This window comes from Corvus hawaiiensis, chromosome 9, assembly GCF_020740725.1.
Source record: "Corvus hawaiiensis isolate bCorHaw1 chromosome 9, bCorHaw1.pri.cur, whole genome shotgun sequence".
NCBI lineage: Eukaryota > Metazoa > Chordata > Aves > Passeriformes > Corvidae > Corvus > Corvus hawaiiensis.
The window spans coordinates 26,040,661-26,061,691 of NC_063221.1; the positions used below are offsets into that span (position 1 = coordinate 26,040,661).

The 21,031-nt window shown below is 39.4% G+C and overlaps 1 protein-coding gene across 9 annotated transcripts in view; it reads right to left on the reverse strand.

Moving 5' to 3' along the window:
- LOC125330262 (BEN domain-containing protein 5) overlaps nucleotides 1-21,031 on the reverse strand; it is an 888,500-nt gene that overhangs the window by 327,916 nt on the left and 539,553 nt on the right. For 3 of the 9 annotated variants that reach the window (XM_048313223.1, XM_048313222.1, XM_048313228.1), the window contains 4 exons: nucleotides 15,615-15,748; nucleotides 13,582-13,957; nucleotides 7,308-7,456; nucleotides 2,645-2,858 (listed from right to left, as the gene is read on the reverse strand). The exons of 2 other annotated variants lie outside the window; for them this stretch is intronic. In XM_048313223.1, the coding sequence (XP_048169180.1) occupies nucleotides 2,645-2,858; nucleotides 7,308-7,456; nucleotides 13,582-13,957; nucleotides 15,615-15,748 (873 nt within the window). Of the gene's footprint in view, nucleotides 1-2,644; nucleotides 2,859-7,307; nucleotides 7,457-13,581; nucleotides 13,958-15,614; nucleotides 15,749-18,835; nucleotides 18,899-21,031 lie in introns of those variants that run through there. 4 more of the 9 variants (XM_048313229.1, XM_048313224.1, XM_048313227.1 and 1 more) reach the window with 4 other exon arrangements.

Genomic DNA, 21,031 nt, shown 5'->3' on the forward strand with positions numbered 1-21,031 from the left:
CTAATGTTGTCGTTCAAAAATCTATTTTAAATAAGTTAGTCTGTGTCCACAGAATGATGAGAACATCTAAAGCAATGTGAATTTTATGTTGTAAGACGTACTGAATACAAAATAAATGAAATTAACCAGCATGCAGCCTGATAGCTGAAATGCTGATCAGCAGTAAACTATGATTAGAAATACGACACCTAAGAAGAGGCACATCACTGAGAGCCTGAAGAAAGCCAATGTGTTTGCAGGACTTAAGCTGGCCCTATAGCAGTGTCAGGAACACTCCCAGGCAGATACACCCAGTAAGGTGAACTCCCAATGAAAGGCTGTGTTGCTCATTTAGCCACAAAGTCAAGCAAAGAATCACTTGACAGCACTCATTCAAAAGCTGTAATTTTAAAAGTCCATGGGACCCAGACAGATCCTTGCCCACAGTTTTTCCTCTCCATCTCTTCCAATTTCTGTGATGGGGGTGCAGAAATAGTAGTTTATTACTTGCATAAGGATACTGGCTTAGGGCTTCAAAGAGTACTTTGGGGGTTCTGCTCCTTTGTCTTTTGGCTTTACAGGAGCACACAGGCATCCCTTTGTACTGCTAAATACCAAAGATTCAAGCAGACCTCAAAGGCTAACCAGGAGCTTCACTACTTTTTGTGATGCCTGATCCAAATCATTTGAAAACTCCCTCATATTTCACCTATTTGTCCCCTTGCTGGTCATTGTTTTGTTTTGCTTTGCTTTCTCCATCACGGGGCAAGACCTGCTAACACTGACGCAAATGCAAAGGACATGACAACATGGAAAATCATGGTTATGAGCTATGCTGTCCCACTGCTATGGGCAGCCTGACACCTGCAACACTGGCCATGCAGTTTAACAGGTTCAAGAGGAGACTGTACAGGCTGGAGTCTAACAAAAGGGAGTCAGAGACAAGGTGAAAGAAACACTAAAAAGAGGAACATGGAAAACCAGGGCATGTAACAGTGGAATTCAAATGAGGGTTGAGGCTGGAAGCAGAAGTATGACAGAAAACACAGAAAAATGAGGCAATAGGGAAGGGCTGAATTGCTGGTGAGTGTAAAGGTATGGAAGAGAAGAAAGGGAAGGGCCCCATCTGCCTCTCACCATGTACCTGTTGGAGCAGATGTCCAAACTCACTGTAGTCAAAACAAGGGGAATTTGAAGAAAGCTGTCATCTAAATGGCTCAAGCAACACAGAATAGCCCTGACAGAAGTAGAAGAGGAAATTCTCACAGAAGCAACCTCGCCAGCAGTGCTGAGGAGCAAGAGCCTCCAGGAGGGAAACTGGAAACCACTTTGCAATGGGCCAGTGGAAAATAACCCCTGTTTGCTGCGTGCTCGTAAGCGCACACCAGGGCAACCAATTCTGCTTCCCATCTGGAGCTGGCAAGGGGAGCCACCGCCACAGAGTGGATTCCTTATGTGGCCAGTACATCATTACTCAGCTACATGTGTAAGGATTGTACCAAAGGCCCCAGACAGAACTAGAAAATCAGCATGGAACAGCTTCCACATCCACATATAACCTTGAAGCAGATTAGTAAAAAAAACCCATGTCTTTTACTCATTTCTTATAAACTAAGAAAGATGACAGTACGGAGATAAGTTTCCAACTTTTCCCCACACAGCACAGACACAGACACACGCACACACTCAGAGGAATCGTATTTCTTACTCCAAACATGGTACTTTCATGGCAGATTACAACACCTCTTTATGAGTTCACAGTTAAGAGCAACTAAGAACAGGAAATGCAGAATAATGAAGCTCTACCAAATGGGGAGATTTCTTTCAACCCTACTACAATTTAGTATGGACACAAAACCTAAAAATCCAATTTCAGTATGTATTCCATGAGGAACCAACTCAGTTCTGACTTAAAAAGAAGCCTGAAATACCAAGAGAGACAGAAATGATGCAACACAGGCATGATGATACAAAGGGACTGAAATTCACCATTCAGTTTAAATAAAGGAGAAGGCCTTCTCTTTCTCAAAGTACTACACACATGGACTCAGGCTTGCAGTTACTGAAAGTGTCATTGCAATTTTCCCTACCAGATGAGGTCAGCGATTTACACCTCCTGTCCAAATTCCAAATCAAGTGCAACAATTAATTTTTACTATTTCCATTTTCTCCACTTAAAAGGGTAAAACTATTCTTTCTTGCCTTTGAAGGTATGCGTATTTTTATAGTCACAGCTATAATGGTTTCTGTGCCTCATGCCAGAGCTGGTTATGTTCTGGATGAAAGAATGTGGTAAAGCTACTCTCAGTTTTGTTTAAAGGAATATATGCACTTTAAAAAAATCATCATGTTTATAAATGAATTCTAGAACAACATGTTGTTCTCCAGGCTCAGAGTCCTACCCTGCAAGTGGTCTAAAGTGATCATCTTCTCAAACCTTACTGAAGTCAATGTACAACTCTTCAGCTGTGGAGGCCTGCACTGTGCACAGCTATTGCAATGTGTTTTACTGTTCCTGGGTACGTATGCACTTCACAATGCAATAGCAATCTGAATTACAGTTTTTAATCAGTTAATTTTAAATGAGCTGAAAAGAAGCATCTTTCAACTCGGTGATTAATGGTTAAACTCCAAAGCAGGAAGCAAAAGTTTTCAAATAACCTACCTCTGACAATGCTTAATTTGTGAGGTGAGAGAGGTGGCTTGGGAACGGCATCTTTCTTTTTTTTGGTTGCAACTCCTGTGACACTTCTGTTCTTGAGAACATCTGTTCCCCAAATCATAACCGCTAGATTTTTTGTATACTTTGAATCTCCTTGTGTTACTTGCAGCTGGTGCCATTTCTCCTCATCTACCCAAATTCCACTGCCAAGATGGACCTAGAAGGTAGTAATAATAACAACTTATCTATGGTATGTAGCACACAACAGTATCCAAGTGCTGTAGGAACATTAATATTAGGAACTAAAATAACAGTAATTAGGGCTGAACAAATCCATTTTGCCTAACTCTGAAAGTTCTCCAACTTTGTGGGTCAAGGAGTTCAAGTCAACCTCAATATATATTTCCTTTTAGTAATCTCTACTTTTCCCCCCCACATAACCTCTCTCCTGAAAGACTGTGGTCAGGAACAGAGATTGAAGAAGGAAACGGTGAACACATCCAGTATTATAAATTTATGCACAGCGTATAAACCAAGCAGTTGCACCAGCCTAATTCAGGAGCAAGATGAAACGCTTCCCCTTGGCTAAAACAGACTTTACCCAAAGCATATTCCGGAGGCAGTAGAGAGGGAATTACTCCCTAAGTTGTATTCTGTACCTGTTGGCAAAACCCAGCCTGATTGTTTGAAGTAACTGGAAGGGAAGAAAGGCTTTTGAGAGCTCCAATTTCAATATAAGTCAGGAGAGTTTGGAAGCTTTGTAAAACTTCCAATTCTAACACAAAGTGTGTCTATCATGTACAATCAACGTACCACATGAATACTGCTTTGTGGTTAGGCAATGACCCATTGCAGCAACATCATAAACCTTCCATTATCCAAGCAATGGGAAGTCGAGGTATTTCACTGAAGTAGTAAAGCAGGATAATATGGGTACTGGGAAATGCAGTGTGAAGCCATTGGAGTCTCCAAAAGGAAGTTGCTCAAGTCTAGTTTTGCTTATTAGTCTTGACTGTGCTGGCTTGTCTCCCACAGGGCTACCCCTATGTCTCTACCCCAAGATTCCCAGTGCTCCAGTCTTAAGCCAAATGCAGGACAAGAATCCGAGCACCATCCTAAGGCTGCCACTACGTGTTTGAGCTGATAGTCCTCACACTCAGGACACCTTCAAGCAACAGCAAGGACGTAACTCTACAAGTAACCAGCACAACTCTGACACCAGAGCAACCAGAATGCACACGCTGGCCCTGTGCCCTGCATGGAACCACGAATGCTTTGTACCCTGTATGTCTGTGCTCCAGTTCCTGGAGTACAGTGCAGACTCCTGAACTACCTCTGCACACAGCAAGCTTTGTTCACGTGGTGATGAACTTCATTCAGTGGGACACACACTTTCTCATCATCATAACAAGCTAAGGTGTGACCTGCACCTCCCAACTGCTGATCAGAGCTCACTGCACTTACCTTCAGACCTTCAGACAATCTGGACAAGCGCAACATACCAAGCAGATCTATCAGTCGGATTGCTACATATCCAAATTTTACCTTTGATTAGATCTGGTCCAATGGGGGGGTCTTTCTGTAACATTAACACTTACAAAAAACTTTCTGCCCCCTTATGGTTAAAAAAAAATCCCATCAACAAAATCCCATGGCAAACTGCATCAGAAGGCTCTGTTTGCCTAAACTGTTGTGCCCTTAGTTTTCTGTGGTTTTACTCATTTCATCTGGCTTTACATAAACTCTCCCATACAAATCTGAGCAGTATCACGGAAGTCCCATTAAATGCAATGAAAATTGGACAAAGCTACTGTAAAATTTTATATACCCATAATTTTACTGCCTGTATTCAACTGAATACCATTTTTCCTTTAAATGGAAACCTGCTTTAATTATTAACGAGGACTATAACCTCAAGAAATTTTTTATTACAACGGCATCCTTCAAAAGCAACTAGATGTTTAAAAACTTAAATAGAGTAATATGAATGGTTTGGCTACAAGCTATGTTATAAAAAAAAATTAAAACTCCACCTTCCTTAAGGCATAAAACCATACAGCAAGCTGCCTCTCCTGCAGAATCTTCTACACTAAAGGGATTCTAAGAAGCTTTTCACAAGTCTGCATGGACAGAAATTAAACTAGTAATAACCACAATACAAACACTCCTTTTTTTTTCCCTTTTTCTCTGTTGTTGAGCCTCTTCATAAATGATTTTAAAAAGGCACGCTCTTTTGGTGCTTTCTACATATTTTGTAAAGCAACTTCAATCAGGAGTGAGCAGTCTGTACTCAGGAACTAACCACAGTACATTTTTTAATTCAGTTATTTCTGGTTAGATCTTGGTAAAGTTTTCAGGGAAAATGTCTGAAAGTTACCTAGAAAATCACTAAGATTAGGAATGTTGTGACATATCAAGTTTTGGGTGTCTGTATTACATCAGTTGTAGAGACAGTTGTATTTGATCAAAAATCTCACTCCCCTCTGCCAAAATTAGGGTTTGCCTTTGCCAAAGATTATTTAGTCTCTTAAGATACTACATTATTCATTAGCTTGAAGTTACTCAAAAGAAAAGAACAGGTTACAGGAAGTATTTTTAATATTTATGCTTCAGACAGATCATCTCTTCTTTTAACATGCTCCATTTATTAAAAAAGCAATTGCTGGTATGAAACACCTATGGCAACAGCAACTATGTGACAGACAGCCACAGCCACAGCAATCTTACGTCTCCCTTTTTCTATTTCTAGCGCTGTTATGGTGCAGAATTCAATCTGCCCGTGTCTCAGTTTACCTCTCTACAACAGGCCCAGCACTGTTTCCTATCAGTCCCAAAGCTCTGGGAAGCTCACTGTACTCCACACTCAGAAGACATTCCCTTCTTGCTGAAGAGCTGCCCCATGAGCCAGACTCTTGTCTTGATGAAATCAATGGGAAATTTACTCCCAATTTCAGCAACTGCGGGATCAACCTTCAAGCACAATGCAGCAGAGACAGCAGCGAATTCAAAGCAACGCTCAGCAGCGTGGCTGTGCTAACATCTGCAATAGATCTAAAACGTGGCTCAGAAGATGAACTCTGGGCTTTTTTTCTCTTTTTTCCCCCTCTTCTTTCTTTTCTTTAAATGAATGCCATAGGCTCTTTCTCAGTAACTCAGTTTTCCCTCTGGAGGGAAGAGATTTATCTGCTTTGAAAGAATCCTACTAAGATCAAATCTGGTGCCACAAAGGGTAAGATTTGTAAAAAAGTATTTCAAATACTCTAGTGGTGCATATCAATAAAGGAATACTGAAATAAAGCCATAAATAAGGAATACTGAAGAAAACTACCCTCCAACACTCCAAATACATTGTTAGTTCACATTTCTGGCGTCTGAGCTGGCTGTAGCCCCAGTAAATAGGCCAACCAAGAACCAAAATTACAAAAAGAAAATTAAAGAGATACTAATATCTGTAAAGACAGAGAAAACTTCAGCAAAAGAAGTGCCAAGAAGCTGACAGATGAAAAAAGGGTACAGGAAAAGCTGTATACAACTACTAAAGGATGTGCCCTATCCCACAGACCTTAAGTGGAAGAGAAGGAGGTAAAGGAAACTCACGCAGTAATACACCTGAAGTTTTCATTGCACAAATATACACAAAATAATCAAGCAAATGACATCTTTAAATATATTAGGCAAGAAAAGCTATCTGAACCAAATACCTGTCACTGTCAAGATTCTACTATTTTTCATGTACATTCTGTCCTCAACGATTATGTTGAATTCATCTTCAAGACGGACAGACATTGTGCAGTCAATCTTTTAACACAAATCTGAGAATGCAGTTTCATGCTATTCCATCAGTAACTCCACTGTATGGCAAAGCTGGAATGGATGTTTCCTCCCTAAGGTTTCTCAGATTAGAGTACCAAATGCATATATACACCAAGAAACAGGATCTGCACGGGCAGTTCTGAAGGACTTATAGTTTTGTATAAAGAAACATCACAGTTATTTAATGATAATGGAAACAGCTGTAAAAGCAGGCCTAGGTAGATGAGCAGTTAATGTGTTAAACATGTTGAAACCTGAAAAGCTCTCAGTCAGGTTCTGGCAAACTAGAGCTAGATGGTGTTTCACCAGCTTCACAAAAGTCTCTGGAAAGTGGCACTACATCAGCTCAATTCAGTGGCAATGCTCCTACCAGCACCAAGGGAGCCCATTTTCACTCCAGGGTTCATAATTACCTCCTGCACTCCACTTCAAACCAAACATGAGGGCTTCTCTGCAACATGACTACAGCACATTGTAAAAATTAAAAACCTTTTAAGAAAAAGTATTTTGGTTAAGTAGACTCATGTAACTTTATAGTGAGGGCTACCGACTTTGGTCAATATTTGGTGTATTTATGGATGTCACTAACTGAAGACTATGTCAATCTGCCTGTGCATGCATATTTAATAAATGCCTCATGTTGCACAGCATTCAATGCTCCCACCACTGAAGATATTTTTCTATGCTCTCCATACCTGTGTAACTTCACAATTCTCCTCAGCATAACAGCACACCTTCATGAAAACTGAGGAAGCTTGGATAAGCTGCTACCATGCAAAATCATGAAAATTCCACAAGAACATCACCTGATGGACATTTACACATTATTCATGCTATATTTAACATAAAATACCTTTCCATTCTCGAGAATATACTTGTCCATTACTGGAACAGGGGCAGGGTAGTACGTTGATGTATTTGCTTCCTCATTGAAGGTCTTCTGTACCTCAGGTTCAGGCTCAATTGATTCAGGTTTTACTTTTTCAACCTCAATGGCAGGTCCTAGACAGTTAAGAAAAGAGAGCTGTCTGCTATCCCAGAGAACATGAAATCAATCCCTTCATGACCCATGATTAGCATAAAATAACACATTAGTCATGCTCATTTTAAAGTTAGAAGTAATCTAAACCAAAATCCTACTTCTGAACATCAATACGTAACAGCAGGATAAGTATTCCTGCCTTATAAACATTAAAATGTTTAATTTTAATTTAAGTGTTTAATTTTATTCTTAAGGCATAAGGACAATTATAGATATGGGTAAGATTTCTCCAATGCACACTAAGGAAATTATGTTAAAATGACACTGAAATTATAAACCAAAAGCAACAATAGTAATTCTTCAAATAAGAATTGCTATATAGTTGCATAGGAATCTGCATAATTTACTGTGATAATTACATAAATTATCCACACCACATAGAATTACAAATTTTATAGAAATCTGAAATCTCTTTAGATATAATAGAGGTGTATAAAAATAGTGAGGATCTGCAGAAATGCTATGAAGGAAACAGGCTACTTATGCTAAAGTGTCATGCACAGAAAGAATATCAAAGGTTAAAAAAACCCACATAAATTAGAACTTTGATTGTCCAATCCATCCAACACTGATTTTTATTTTTAATGTAATCAACAAAAATTATGCACAGATTAAACAATGGAATACTACTAAGCATATGTTTGAGACTTCAAAGGAAGATAATTATTTTGTCAGTCATCAACTTTTCTTTTCCAGATCCAAGTTATAAAGTGTTCCTAAAAAGACAGAAGAACAAACTAAAAATAATTTGTGAACTGGATTTCATGACTCCATTCATTGCAGGGGTTCCACCAGAAGTCTAGGCTATGGCCCCAAGCCTATCAGTGCCCTGTGATGTCTGGCTCTAGGATCCCAAGAAGCTCCAGCAGGCACTGAAGTTTCAAGCAGGGACGGTGGCTCAACAGCACAGCAAGGTTTCCAGCTTAGACTCTGGACACCATGGAAATACCCCATGTCCAGAAACCTAAGGATAAACTCACCCACTTGTCAGTGCTAGATTGCACCAGGCTGGTGCTGAGAGCACTGCACCACTGTGCAACCCAACCCTGACATCTTCAGCCAGTGACAATTCAATCATCAGGTCACCCTTCAGCTCCCTGCTCAGTGTTTGTGCACACAGACCCAGCCTTGAACTGATCCAACTCTGCAAGTCACGCTGGCACCACAACTCAGGTCTTAGTCACACATCTTAAATAGTTCCTGTGCATTCATCCCTCCCACTTTGTGCGGTTTCATTTAGAGATTATTATACAGCGATAGCAGTGCTTCCTCCGTTGTCAGCATTTGACATTTATCCTATAGCTTACTCCACACCTACATAGCCGGCTAAATGTTCTCAGCTGGCTGCCACTCCACGCTCAGCAACGACTGAAAGTTGTCTTGGCAACTCAGACAATCCTACACTGCAGTGCCACCAACAAGAGGGTCTTAAGAGCCAGCCCCAATGCAAGCAGAATGCAAACAGAGAAATCACAAAAACATCCCATTTGCATTATAATTTCATAGTGATCTTAGTAAGCACCTCTAGTACCATGAATATACAACAGTAAAGCCAAGACAAACTAAACTTCCTAAGCTTGAGACTGTAAGGCTGATTCAGACTGGGAGAAGATCCAGACCGGTTAAAAACCCAAAGCCTGCCCACAGCATGGGCACACCTGAACAAGCAGCTGCAGGGGTGTAATTGCCAGTGTGACCTTAGGAAGTCATCTCTGAAGCTGTTACTTTAAGAAAACATCCTTCAACAAAGGGCTATTTCCTTACACTTTGAAAGTCACTTCGAGGAAGACACCTAAGTATAACCACCTTCTTCCTAGCAGGAAACGTTTATTTCAGTTTAAACACTTTTGCTAGTCCCTATTTAGAAGTCTTTTACTGTTTTTAGTCATATATTGACACAGCTGGAATTTGGTTTCCAGGACTTTCCCAAGAAAAAAGCTGATTAAAGTCCACAGAAACCACAGCTCTCACAGGCCAGAATACCTCTGCTGCAATTCATGCTTTACTACTTGCTTAGAAGTCACCAAAAGAAAGCCTTTAAAATATCTTTTTTATATCCTGATTTTTGATTCCCAAACAGAAACCTGTCTCTAACCAGGCAGGCTCTACAGCCACTTCTACCAACCACTAAACTCTTGTGTTTTCAACCCCGCATGCTGTGAATTGCACATGCAACCTGCACTCCTGCCTGCCTGCTAACGAGAGCTGTGTGCCCCATGCACCACACTCCAAATTCCCCCTCTCTGCAGCTCTGGTGCTCTGCATCTTATTTTAAAGATGATGAATGGGATATATAAAAATATATACCTCTATCTAAAGGCTTAACAATGACAGCACTTACGTAATAAGGATCAGGGGAAAAAAAAATAGGCGATTTTCGGGATGCAAGAAGGAAACAAATGTTTTATTGCAAAATCTTTCTCCTTCTAACTGAAGTTTTTTCATAATATCTGAAAGGCTAGCAAGTTCAGATCAGGATGAAGAGGTAGAAGGCTTCCCTTTGCCATCCCTTTTCCTCAAAAATGTGTCTTAGACTACATGCTACTCCAAAAATTACTAAGAAAGTTAAAATAAATTGATTGGTAAAGTGGTCAGCATACATTTGTAAGCAGCAAGTTTTTCTACATGGTCTACCAGAATTTGAAAGAAAACAACACAAGTCTGACAATGACAAGTGGTAATATCGGTACTTTCTGTACTTGACAGAAACCTTGGGCCTTTAAAATTTTTTTTTAACACCAAAAAGCCAAACAAATCTAGAAAAGCTGAAAAGCAGTAATTCTTGACATGTGGTAAGACACAAATCCCATTTCATTCTCCCTACACTGGTGTCAGTCCCAAGACACTATAAACTGGATCACTGAAATTGAACTGGGATTAAAAATAAAACCTTGGGGGTCTGTGTGCACGTGCTGATGAATCAATGTTTCTGAAGGAATGTGAATATACTCCCTGACTTTGGAGCAACACTAATTCTCAGCAATGTAACATGAAAATGAAGAAATTATCAGGGAGCTAAAAACACCCAAGCATTATCCCTATACAACTTCAGTACTGCTGACCATATTTCCAGCCACAGGAAACTACACAGATCTTGCCCGGCAGACAATTATTTTTTTAAGAAGTTATTGAAATTCTTCTTTTGCAATCCAAGGGCTATATAAAGTCCACAGAGGGGAGAGTCAGTTATTAATTCTTTAAATCATCCTACCCTCTACTGATAAAAGGAGGGCCAATTAGTGTTTTCAGGTGCAACAAAACAAACTGCAAAGCCCTACAATTGCTGGGGTTCCAGTTCCCCAAGTGGGCAAGGCAAGAGGCTGCACACTTTATTCCAGGAGCTCAAGAGGGACACCATAACCTTTTCCACAACAATCATCACATTTTTCCACAGCTCTGGTCCCTAGAGCCCTGGTGAAATGCTTGCCTCCTCTGGGAAGGGATCTGCTGGGAAATAACATACTAAAATCATAAAGAAGATATTAAGCATTTCTCCATGGATCAGTACTGATTTCACTACTGTCATCTGCCAAAGCTGCCTCCAAGGCTCTTTTGTGACAAAGAGCAATTCGGTGTCACCATGAGGAAGAAGAACCTCCTCACTCCTGCCACAAGAGTGGCTGCAGTGTAGCAGCAGAGCTGAAGGCCTGAGTCTCAAGTAGAATCCATTGACTTCCAGCTCTTCACTGAATTCAACACATTGATGGGAAATTAGGAGACTGACTACTTGACTGCACGTTAGCTCAAGAGGCTGTTCTATATCTGATCTGCAAGTTTAAAATGGCAACAGGCACGCATTTCCCACAGCTGCAATTCATCAGCACAAACCAGCTGTCATCTCATGCAAAGAAATCACAAGTCTCTAAGGTGAAACAGAAATGCAATTAGTTTGCATTAAGTCCAGCCCGCTAGAAGTGCAGTGTAACATAAATTACATGTAATTTGAAACTCTAGGTTTAAGAGATCACTGCAACTGCAGATGAATTCAGGATGTAATTTATTTTCAGAACAATTTCCAGAGATTATTCACATACCCAAACATACCTCATTTATAGCTGGAAAAGTAAGGAAGACTAAAAAAGTCTTTTCAGATCTATTCTTGATTAAAAGTAGCACTTTTTCATACTGTCATCAGACTCTCTAATTTATAACATGCTGAAGATGTCTCCCTTGCTAATTATTCATAAGTTTTGTATTGATCTTTTTAGAACATGGTTGTTTCTCTGCTGTGAATGAGACTACAAGGAAAAGCAACAGAGTAAGCAACAGTTAATACACTGAGTCTTGGGAAATACAAACCCTGTGAAGGACACAGCCAGCACAGCCAAATTCTACCTTTGTTACCAACAAATGTTCCTTACAAGTAATAATAAGGGATTTTTTTTTTTGGAAGTGTCCTATAGCTGATATTTTTCCAGGTATGTGATTAAATTTCAAGAACTTGTCTTCAATGTAATTGGGATCTGTTTTCAGTTGTCAGACTGATACAATGAAAATTCATGCCCATATTTAGAGTCAGTATTTTTTTCCAGGGCTTCTTTTCCTCTTTTTTTTTTTCATTTTTTTCCTAAGGTTTCTTTTTTTGGCTCAAGTAAAAAACACATCTTCTTTTTCTTAAAGAAACAAGACAGAATGCAGTAGCTGTCTTCATTTCACTGCTGGTCTCACCACTCCAATTGCTGTCAAGTCTACAAACTAAATTGGTACTTTACACTGTTCAGCCCCATTGCCTACCAACATCTGGCTCGTGCTCCATTCCCATAAATTCCAGCTAACTACTTGCAGATGAAGAAACATCTTTCCATCCAAGGAAAATTTTAGAAAGCTCAGTGGAATCTCCTGCCAACCACATCGTGTTTTCCAGGCTGTGGCAACCTTGCCTATTTAGTTTTATTTAGAAAGTTAACTAGAATGTTTATGGTAAGTAATGACATTTTAATTATGCACAGTGTAACAGTAATGAGCATTCACAATCAGACACTCCGTTTAGGTTGTGGGACACTCCAAGAACCTGGCTCCAAGGGTGTGGGCACACCTTAACACATGCTACAGCACAGGCACATGCTCTCCCAGGTCCAGCTCTGTACGTGAGGGTAACTCAGACCTACATGCAAATTGCATGCACTCGTTCCAGTCCAGGAGAAGAGCCAATATCCAATTGACATGCAAAAATTAAGTTTCCAGATACACAAAGGCAGACGTAAGAATGGCATGCTAAGGGTTGGATGCACAGATTTCAACCAAGTTTCAGTCACCGAGCAAATCTTCAACACACCAGTACCACATTCTAATAGCAAATAAATGTAATCTGTCGAATTTTTGAAGGTATTCCAAAGGTACCATCTTCAATAAAAAGGATGAACTTTTTATTTTGTCTTTTTTCCCATTTATTCCAACATAATGCTTAAATAATTGTTATAAACCCAAACAAAGGAGCAATTGACCCAAGATATTTAAAATTGAAATCCAAATTACACAAACCTGCATTTTGTAACAAGCGTTGATAAACGGGACACTAATATAAAGTTTTTTTAATTACGCTTTAACAATGCATTGTTTTTCAAATAGCACGGCTGTTTAAAGCCACTGCTAGAAGTTCAGGAATATATCACATTCTAATAAGCTACTAGTGGGAAGAGGAGTCAGAAAATGGAAGGTAACATAGTCACATAACAATAAACAAAATCCCTAACTGCAAAGGATAAATTAGTTTTAGCCCAACTATTTGTTCCAGCGCCTTTTCTTTTTTTTTTTTTTTTAACTGTAACATATTGGTATATTTTGCAGATGATGCTTTATTAACTTTTTCAGCATATATTGGAAGGTCAGAGACTCTTTATAATACAGCTGCTTAAAATGGAACTCTGATTCAGCCATACCAGCACAAAGACCTCTAGTTTTAAAGAAAACCCCAGACGTACATAGCATACAAATTCGACACGTATTGTACAGCCACGGCAGAAAACCCTTTTAACATTCAATGTCCAGTTTAACAACCACCGTTATTCTTCAAATATGTCTCCATTACTATTGATCACACTTGCAAAATGCATTCAAACTAGTCCCACTTAAGTCCGGCACTTACCACTACCTAGTCTTAGGAGCAGTACATCCTGGAGCCTCCTGTTCAAGTCTCTGAGCTCTTTCATTTCTGACACGAGTGCCCCATACTCCTTTAGCTTCTTTGCCTGTTGCACAAGCTGTCTCCGTGTTCTCTCAAGCTCCTGTTGAATGTGTCTCATTTCTTCCTGTTGCTGCTGGTAACTCCTCAGCAATTCCTCATAGAGAATCCGAGGAACTACAGCATCGTCCATATTGTTCATGCCTTCTGTAGTCTCCATAAAAGCCTCCTCAGGGCTGGAAGTATTACTGAGACTCATCCCGTTCTGTTTTTCAAGGCGAGCAACAACTGCTTCAATGCTTTTGTGTGTACCTTCACTTTGTTTCCTCCCATCTTGTCTCTGCACGTTACAATAAAAAATAAATAAATTAGGAGAGCAGCAAGACAAAATAAAATCAAAATTCTACAGTCTTGGGAACTGTTAATATTCTTGTTTTCCAAAAAACCGAGACAAAGACAGTCTGCAAAAATATTTTGCCTAGCAGATTCTTATGGATATAATATACATCATAACTAACATGCAGTTGTAACTCAGCTAAATGCATGTACAAACTTCTGAGGCAGTTAAGGGCCTTCCTGCATTCGTGCAACACTTACAAAGCAGTGTACATGGGTCACCTGATTCCGTATCATTAATTTCTTTTTTAAAAAGTGGATCTAAATCTCTTTTTCTTTAAAGTTTACCCTTAACATTCAGATTTCTGACAGCAATTGATTTTCTGATAAGCAAGAGAAAGAACCAACTGTGTGCTCCATTTATCACCTGTGACGACATCACAGGTGAAAGCACCACAGGCACAAAGCTGTTCTGTGAACTGAGGGCTTGTCCTTCCCACACTTCAGGAGACAAAACCTTCTCTGACTCTCCCTACAGCATGTTCACCCAACTGCCTGATACAAGTGACTAACGCTATCAGCAAACACTGAAAGGGATTTGAAAACACTGAAGCTGGAGACAGAATGTATCATCCAGCCTCATCTTCCTTATCAACTGATTCCTTCTATATTAGTGCTGCATTGCAGAGGCTTCAGGTCCTGGGAACTCTCAGTGGAATTTTACCTTCAGTCATCCGCACAAACCCTACAAATTAAATCACACCACTTTCCTGGGGCCTGGAGAGTGGGATTGATATGTGACAGTACAGGTAAAGTCACTAAGTTTTACTGGCCAAATATCAAAAGGCATTTGAATTTCCAAGCAACTCCAAGGAAAGCAAATGCAGCTCACAGATTAGAAGTGAGAAGCTGACACTATCAAATTCCCATACCACGATATCCATGAGTAATGTGGCAGAAAACAAAATTATCTGATGTTACACCTGCGACATTCATGTTCTAAAAAAATTTTAACAATTAAAAAAACAGCTGGCCCACCACAAGGAAATGTACTAATATCACTCCTGCAGCTGCAAGACACATGAAGCCATAGAGCAATATCTTACTCTGAAGGTTGGCAGACTTTTAAAGAAATAATTTTATATCAAAAAATAAATACATTTCCATAGTGGGTTTTTGGCATTTGAACCTAAAAAGGCAGCTGGGAGTTATAATGGAGTGATACATTCCTGTCAATTCTTCTTGTCAGTCACTGCTGTATTTGGGCAGTCTCAGAGCACCCCCTCCAATTCCAAACAAGCAGTGAACAGTATGTCACAAGTGCCACCAAGAACAGCCGGTACTGTCAGGTACTGGTGACTTTTAAGGCATTCTGGGCCAAAGTGGAAGAGCATTGTTCCACCAATCTCAGATGGCTGTTACACTGTGCAGACAGTATACACAGGAGAACGTTTGATTGCACTTAAGTCAGGTTTTGAAAACCCATACCCCACCCCCACATACAATGTGACCCAATTTCACCAAACACAATGTTTTAAGGGGATCAAAAGCAAGCCTGGAATTCTTAAACTAAGACGTTTGTAATATGCCCCAAGCACTTGCAAAAAAAGATTAAAAAAAGGAAAGGAGGAAAAAAAACAAAACCAGAAAGACTTCAGTACCTTACTGTGTCTAAGCTCCACATCTTCTTCCCCATAATCTGTAACCTCCCCAGCTTCTTCTATGTGATTGAGAGAGAGTTTGGGGATTTTAATTTTCTTCTGCATCACACTGTTCTCAAGGTCAGTTTTGTCCTCTAAAATGCATATTAAAAGTAAGATTTTGTTACATTAATCAGCTTTTTTACTTCCAAATACTACATGACTTAGACAAGACCAGTTACAAAACCGCAGCCTCCCACGATCCAATCCCCTCATAATACCATGATCAAATTAGTCCATGGTGTAAATCCACTGATGCCCACTGGCAGTTCCAGAGTTTCAACCAGGGATCAATCTGCCCCAACACACGAATAAATACTGAAAAATGACAAGCTAAATTCAAGTGATCAAAGGTGTCAGAGAGCGGCTTGTACTATCACCAAAGTAAGAGCTGAAGAGGCTGTAAATCAAACTTCCTGAAAACCATCTGTATTGCTTTAAATTATGTTTACCACTGGTATTTTCATATTCATAATCCACTGCTGCAGTTCAAACTCTGCTTAGGGTTAAAGTGAAAATAAACTTGGTAATTCACCCCGTACTCTAAGCATCATCTGTCAGCAGCACAGATCTATTTGCACACATGGCAGACTCTGCTGTTCTGCAAAGGGCTGGAAAAAGGAATGTTGCTGGAGAGCTTCAAAGTGCATTACACAAAAGTTGCATAAGAACCAAATCTGTAACAAAATTACTGCACAACAACTATTTCATGAATTAATGGTATTCGTCCTTTTCCTTTAGATACTATTGGCAAAGCCAATAAATATTTATATGAATCTTTGCATCTCATTAAAAAATTGAAGCAAAACATTTTCAAGTCTGTAACATTTTGACATATCTCAAAATTAGGTATTTAAAAATATTAATCTGAAAATACATTGAAAATATTTTAATATTCCTGAAAAGGTAGAGAGGGGTAGTGAACCAAGAGTACAGTCTCCCAAAATGTGCCTGTGACAGGTAAAATTCTTGTAGAACAGACAAGGTCTGAAAAGATTCCCCTGTTCCTGAGAGTGTCAAGGAGAAATGCATTTAAACTGTCAAGCATTGCCTTTGTACACTGAGAGATTATGAACAGGAAAACATTCTGAGTCTTCTTATCCACCTGCAAATTGTATTCTGCAAAGTGTCCCATGAATATTTTTGAAAGTGCCAAGGAGAATGGCCCCTGTGAGTGCTTAGTTGCATTGACTTTTGCTTGCTCAAATTAGCATCTCTCCACAGGACCTCAAAATGGTTTGTGTTGACAGTGTAGGAAAGGGAAACAAAGGTAAATCACTGTTTAATGAGGAGCAAGGCATTCATTAGAAATGAATTACACAGATGAATGCAATTCATTTTATTACAGATAGAAATGGATCTCTTGTAGGCAAATGGTGATATTACAGCCCAAGGCTATGTAAAAAGAATAGGCAAAGAACATGCAGAGTAAGACATTAGACAACCTGAAATGAAACGCAGATGGTAGCAATAAATACTAAGACAGATGCAAAAAGAAACAGATAAACAACAAAAAACAGCTAGGCTTATTTTAGATCATTCTCCATTCCCCAGAGCATTGCGGATGCTTATCCCAGTCAAACAAAAAGGCAATCCAACCGTTTCAGTTTTGAAAAATAAACCCCTATGTTTTCATTTATTTGGAAAATGTAGATTCATCAGAAAAGTGAGATAAGCAAATTCTAATGCCAAAGACATGAGAAGAAAATAAGGGAGCCCTTCCCAAAAAAACCCAAATAACACAAACTTCCAGACTAAAGGATAGACTGATGGGTATTGGTATTTTCTTGGAATTTAAGAATAAATGAATCCATATTGAATGGGGCAAAAAAAGAAAATCACCAACTTTTTCTGTGTTCATGTATTTCAGGGTATTGGCTAGATTGAGGAATCCTTTGCTAAAATATGTTCTTTCAATTCCTTGGAGGAAGAGCAGCACATGGATACTGCAGAGCCAACTGCTCCAGAGTGCTTTGCCAAAGCACCTTCCACAGGACATGCAGATGACCTCCTTCTCTATTTGAAGAATTCAGATCAGTTTCTATCCTCTGAAATAACCCTTGGCTTCACAACCAGATGGACACAATCCATTACTTGACAGAGTTAACAAAGTTGTCTGCTGACAGCTCGCTGAGGTCACCAGAAGCCAGAACCCCACACTGAGTAGACAGGGACATGAGCCATCCTTCCCATGGCGGGGAAAAGTGACTCTTGGAGCAACCACAGACAGGGGTCACAGAGGAGTACGTGCCTGTGCAGACTACAGAAGTCAGCGAATACTTTCCAGTGAATAAACCAACATTCAAACAAAAACTATTTAGAAGAACAGTAATATTTATCTTTGATTTTGGCTTTTAAAGTCAATTCATAAAGGTTAATAACACATTCTATGCACTTAACACTGAAAATGAAAGAAAATACTTAGTTTGGGGTCAAAGAAAACAAATGCAAATTATCTGAATTCTTCATTCTCTTCACTCTCCACTCAATTTCAGTTTGCCTATGAAATCTATGTTTGCAAAATTTCACTGGTTTTGAAGTTTGTTTATACATCTCCTTACAAATGCTTAGTTTGTACATTGCTGGCATGTAACTATCAACACAGTTCTCTTTCTGTTCATTTGACTTTTTGGTTTTACTGCTTATCTATACATGAACCAGTAAGCTGAAAAAAGGAACTCTTTTCTCCACACACAAAATTTGAAGAAACAATGAGTTATGTAAATTAAAGCTCAGGAACTTTAAATGTAATCAGTAAGCAAATAAATGTTCCTCTGCCTTCCAACAACAATACATATAATATTTTTTTACATATGCTCTGGTCTTTGAAAGCTTATTTCTACCTAACACAATCCATTCAGTGTGTTGAATATGAAAAGGCCTTTTGTTCTTTTTTTTTTTTAAGTGCATTTCTAACCTCTGTTGTCTTCTGCATTAGCTGCAGACAGAGCCAGAAAAATCTCATTCTGAATTTGAGATTAATGCTGGAGTTCTGGCTCTTGTTCTGTTAATATTAATGGAATTTGGGAAGGGGTGGGAGGGAGAGAGTGGAGACATGGGGGAAGGGTAGGAGAAACATGAACATGCATTTATAAGCAGTTCTCCTTAGGATTCTCTGTCTGCTGTTGTGCCATCAAACAAAAGACAGGTACGAAATAAAAATCCAGCAAAAAACAACACACCTGTGATTTTGAGCCAGAAGAAAACCAGGATAGGAAACAAATATATGGACAAGCTGCAATTCAGTGCCTGGGGCTACAGAAGAGAGAGAAGGGCAGCCTAAAAGCATTGTAGCTCAGAGCCTCATTTTGAAATGACCCAAATCACTTATCTGGACTTTGTTCCCAGCCATTTAAACCTTGCTAGAAGTTAAAAATTACACCTTCCCCTAGGTGGCTATGATCAGCTTGTTATAAAGTTGTGTCTATGGTCTTCCTTAGATATGCAATGAGTTCAGTGATATCAATTACTGAGAACTAGCACTTAACATACTTAATTAGGTACTTGTAACAAAATATGCAGGGTGGATGCTTGATACAAGAATGGATTCCCTCTGTTCTTTAGGAAGGGACATTCTGAAAGACACATGTATATTAGGAAAAATTGCTTTTGTTCACAGAGAACCTGGTATTCTGTGATTCAAGATAAAGAGTAAAGCATGCTGGAAATAACTGTACTCCAAGAAAAGGTCAGACTTGGAGAGATCTTGGCAGTCAACTCCTCACCATAGTGAAGCGCAGGCCTCAAGAGCCAGGGCACGTGACAGCGTCTCTCCCCATCCAGGCTTCTCCCAAAGCTGAACAGGCCGTCAGAAAAAAGTGCCTGGGGAGATTTTTGGCCTCAGCAGTGCTCAAAGAAAGAAAAGCCAAAAAAGCAACCCTGCATTAGAGAATCTCTATCAACTAGCAAATGATAAACTGATCCTGGAATGCTTTCTTCAATGAGGCCCTCATTTCAGTGTCAGGATAGGTGGATCCAGACCAATAGGTAACAGCATCAAGTCTAGAGGGGCAGGGAACTGAGGCAGAGAAAGCAACTTCAACAGGGCAGGGATTTGGTTAAATCCAAGGAGAAATATGTTAGTGCTCTAAAACTGAAAACCCTATTGTGGGATGTAAAATAAAACTATGAAAATCTTAAAGTCTCTTTAAAGCACTCCTTACTTTCTAATTTAGAAATAAGGACTGAACAAACTAATCCCTTCAAAAAAGAGTTCAAATGCTGATTTTTTTTTCCATCTTTGGAATAAAAGCTGGAAAAATAAAGGAAGAGAGATCTGCACTCCAAATGGATGAGGGATGGCAGGTCTGGTATCAGTCTAAAGAAGGGGCTTGGCAATGCTATAAATCTTACAGTAATAAAATGAAAGAACCTTGAACAGAATTCGTCCTTCCCCTAAGCCTTCAAAAAAATTCCACTCCTTGTGAAAAATGATATGCTGACAGATGAAAAAACTTACCATCAGCTTTCCCATTTCCAGGCATGTACCCAGCACATATGGACAACACCTGCACAAGATTCCCCACACACTGCTGCACTGAACTGGTTTGCTACTGATTCAGTCAGGTTGCTCCTACAGAGGAGCTAAGTTCACCTGCCTTTGCAGGCTGTGCACTGGTTACAGGTCAGAAAAAGTAAAAGATGCAAAAGAACCAAAGCACAGATCCCATAACCAAAGGTGTATGTGGTGTTTTAAAGCAAACACACCAAGCACAACAGGGCATGGATTCCTAAGTGCCACTTACACACAAATAAACAATATTCAATACTGCTGTGACTGAGAAGGAAAACAGCATGATAATAATAAAAAAACCCCACCTAGCTTATTTGAAGCTGGGAAAAAAAAAGAAATATAAATTACTTTCTTACTTAATTTAATGCACACATTAAAGGAGGACTTGAACAGGAAGAAGATTTCAGAAAATGTAATGATCCTGCAGGCTCAGAAGATATTCAGGATACAAAGCAAAAAGAAGTGTGCCTCATATAAAACATGTCTGATCTAGGAGTACACTGAGATTACAACCACTACCAAAGAAGAAACTGAGAATGACAGTAACAAACACAGGGCAACAGACAGCAGTGGAAATGCAGCAGTCATTTGAAGAGGACAGGTGCCACCAAACTCAATGCAGCTAAAAAAGGGAGGAATGTGCAAAAGAGAGGTCAAGCAGGTGCTGGCACAGTCAATTCAGGATTTGGATAGTAAAATTTACTAAACTGTTTTGCTTTTTTTTTTTTTTTTTTAAGACTAGAAGAGAGCTTTGTTGGAAGGACAGAGAAAAAGATTCCATAAATAAACACTGGGCACAGTGAAAGCACTTCAGAAGTATATTTAGTTGGACAGAAAGGTAGAGATGAGTGTAAGCAACAAAGCA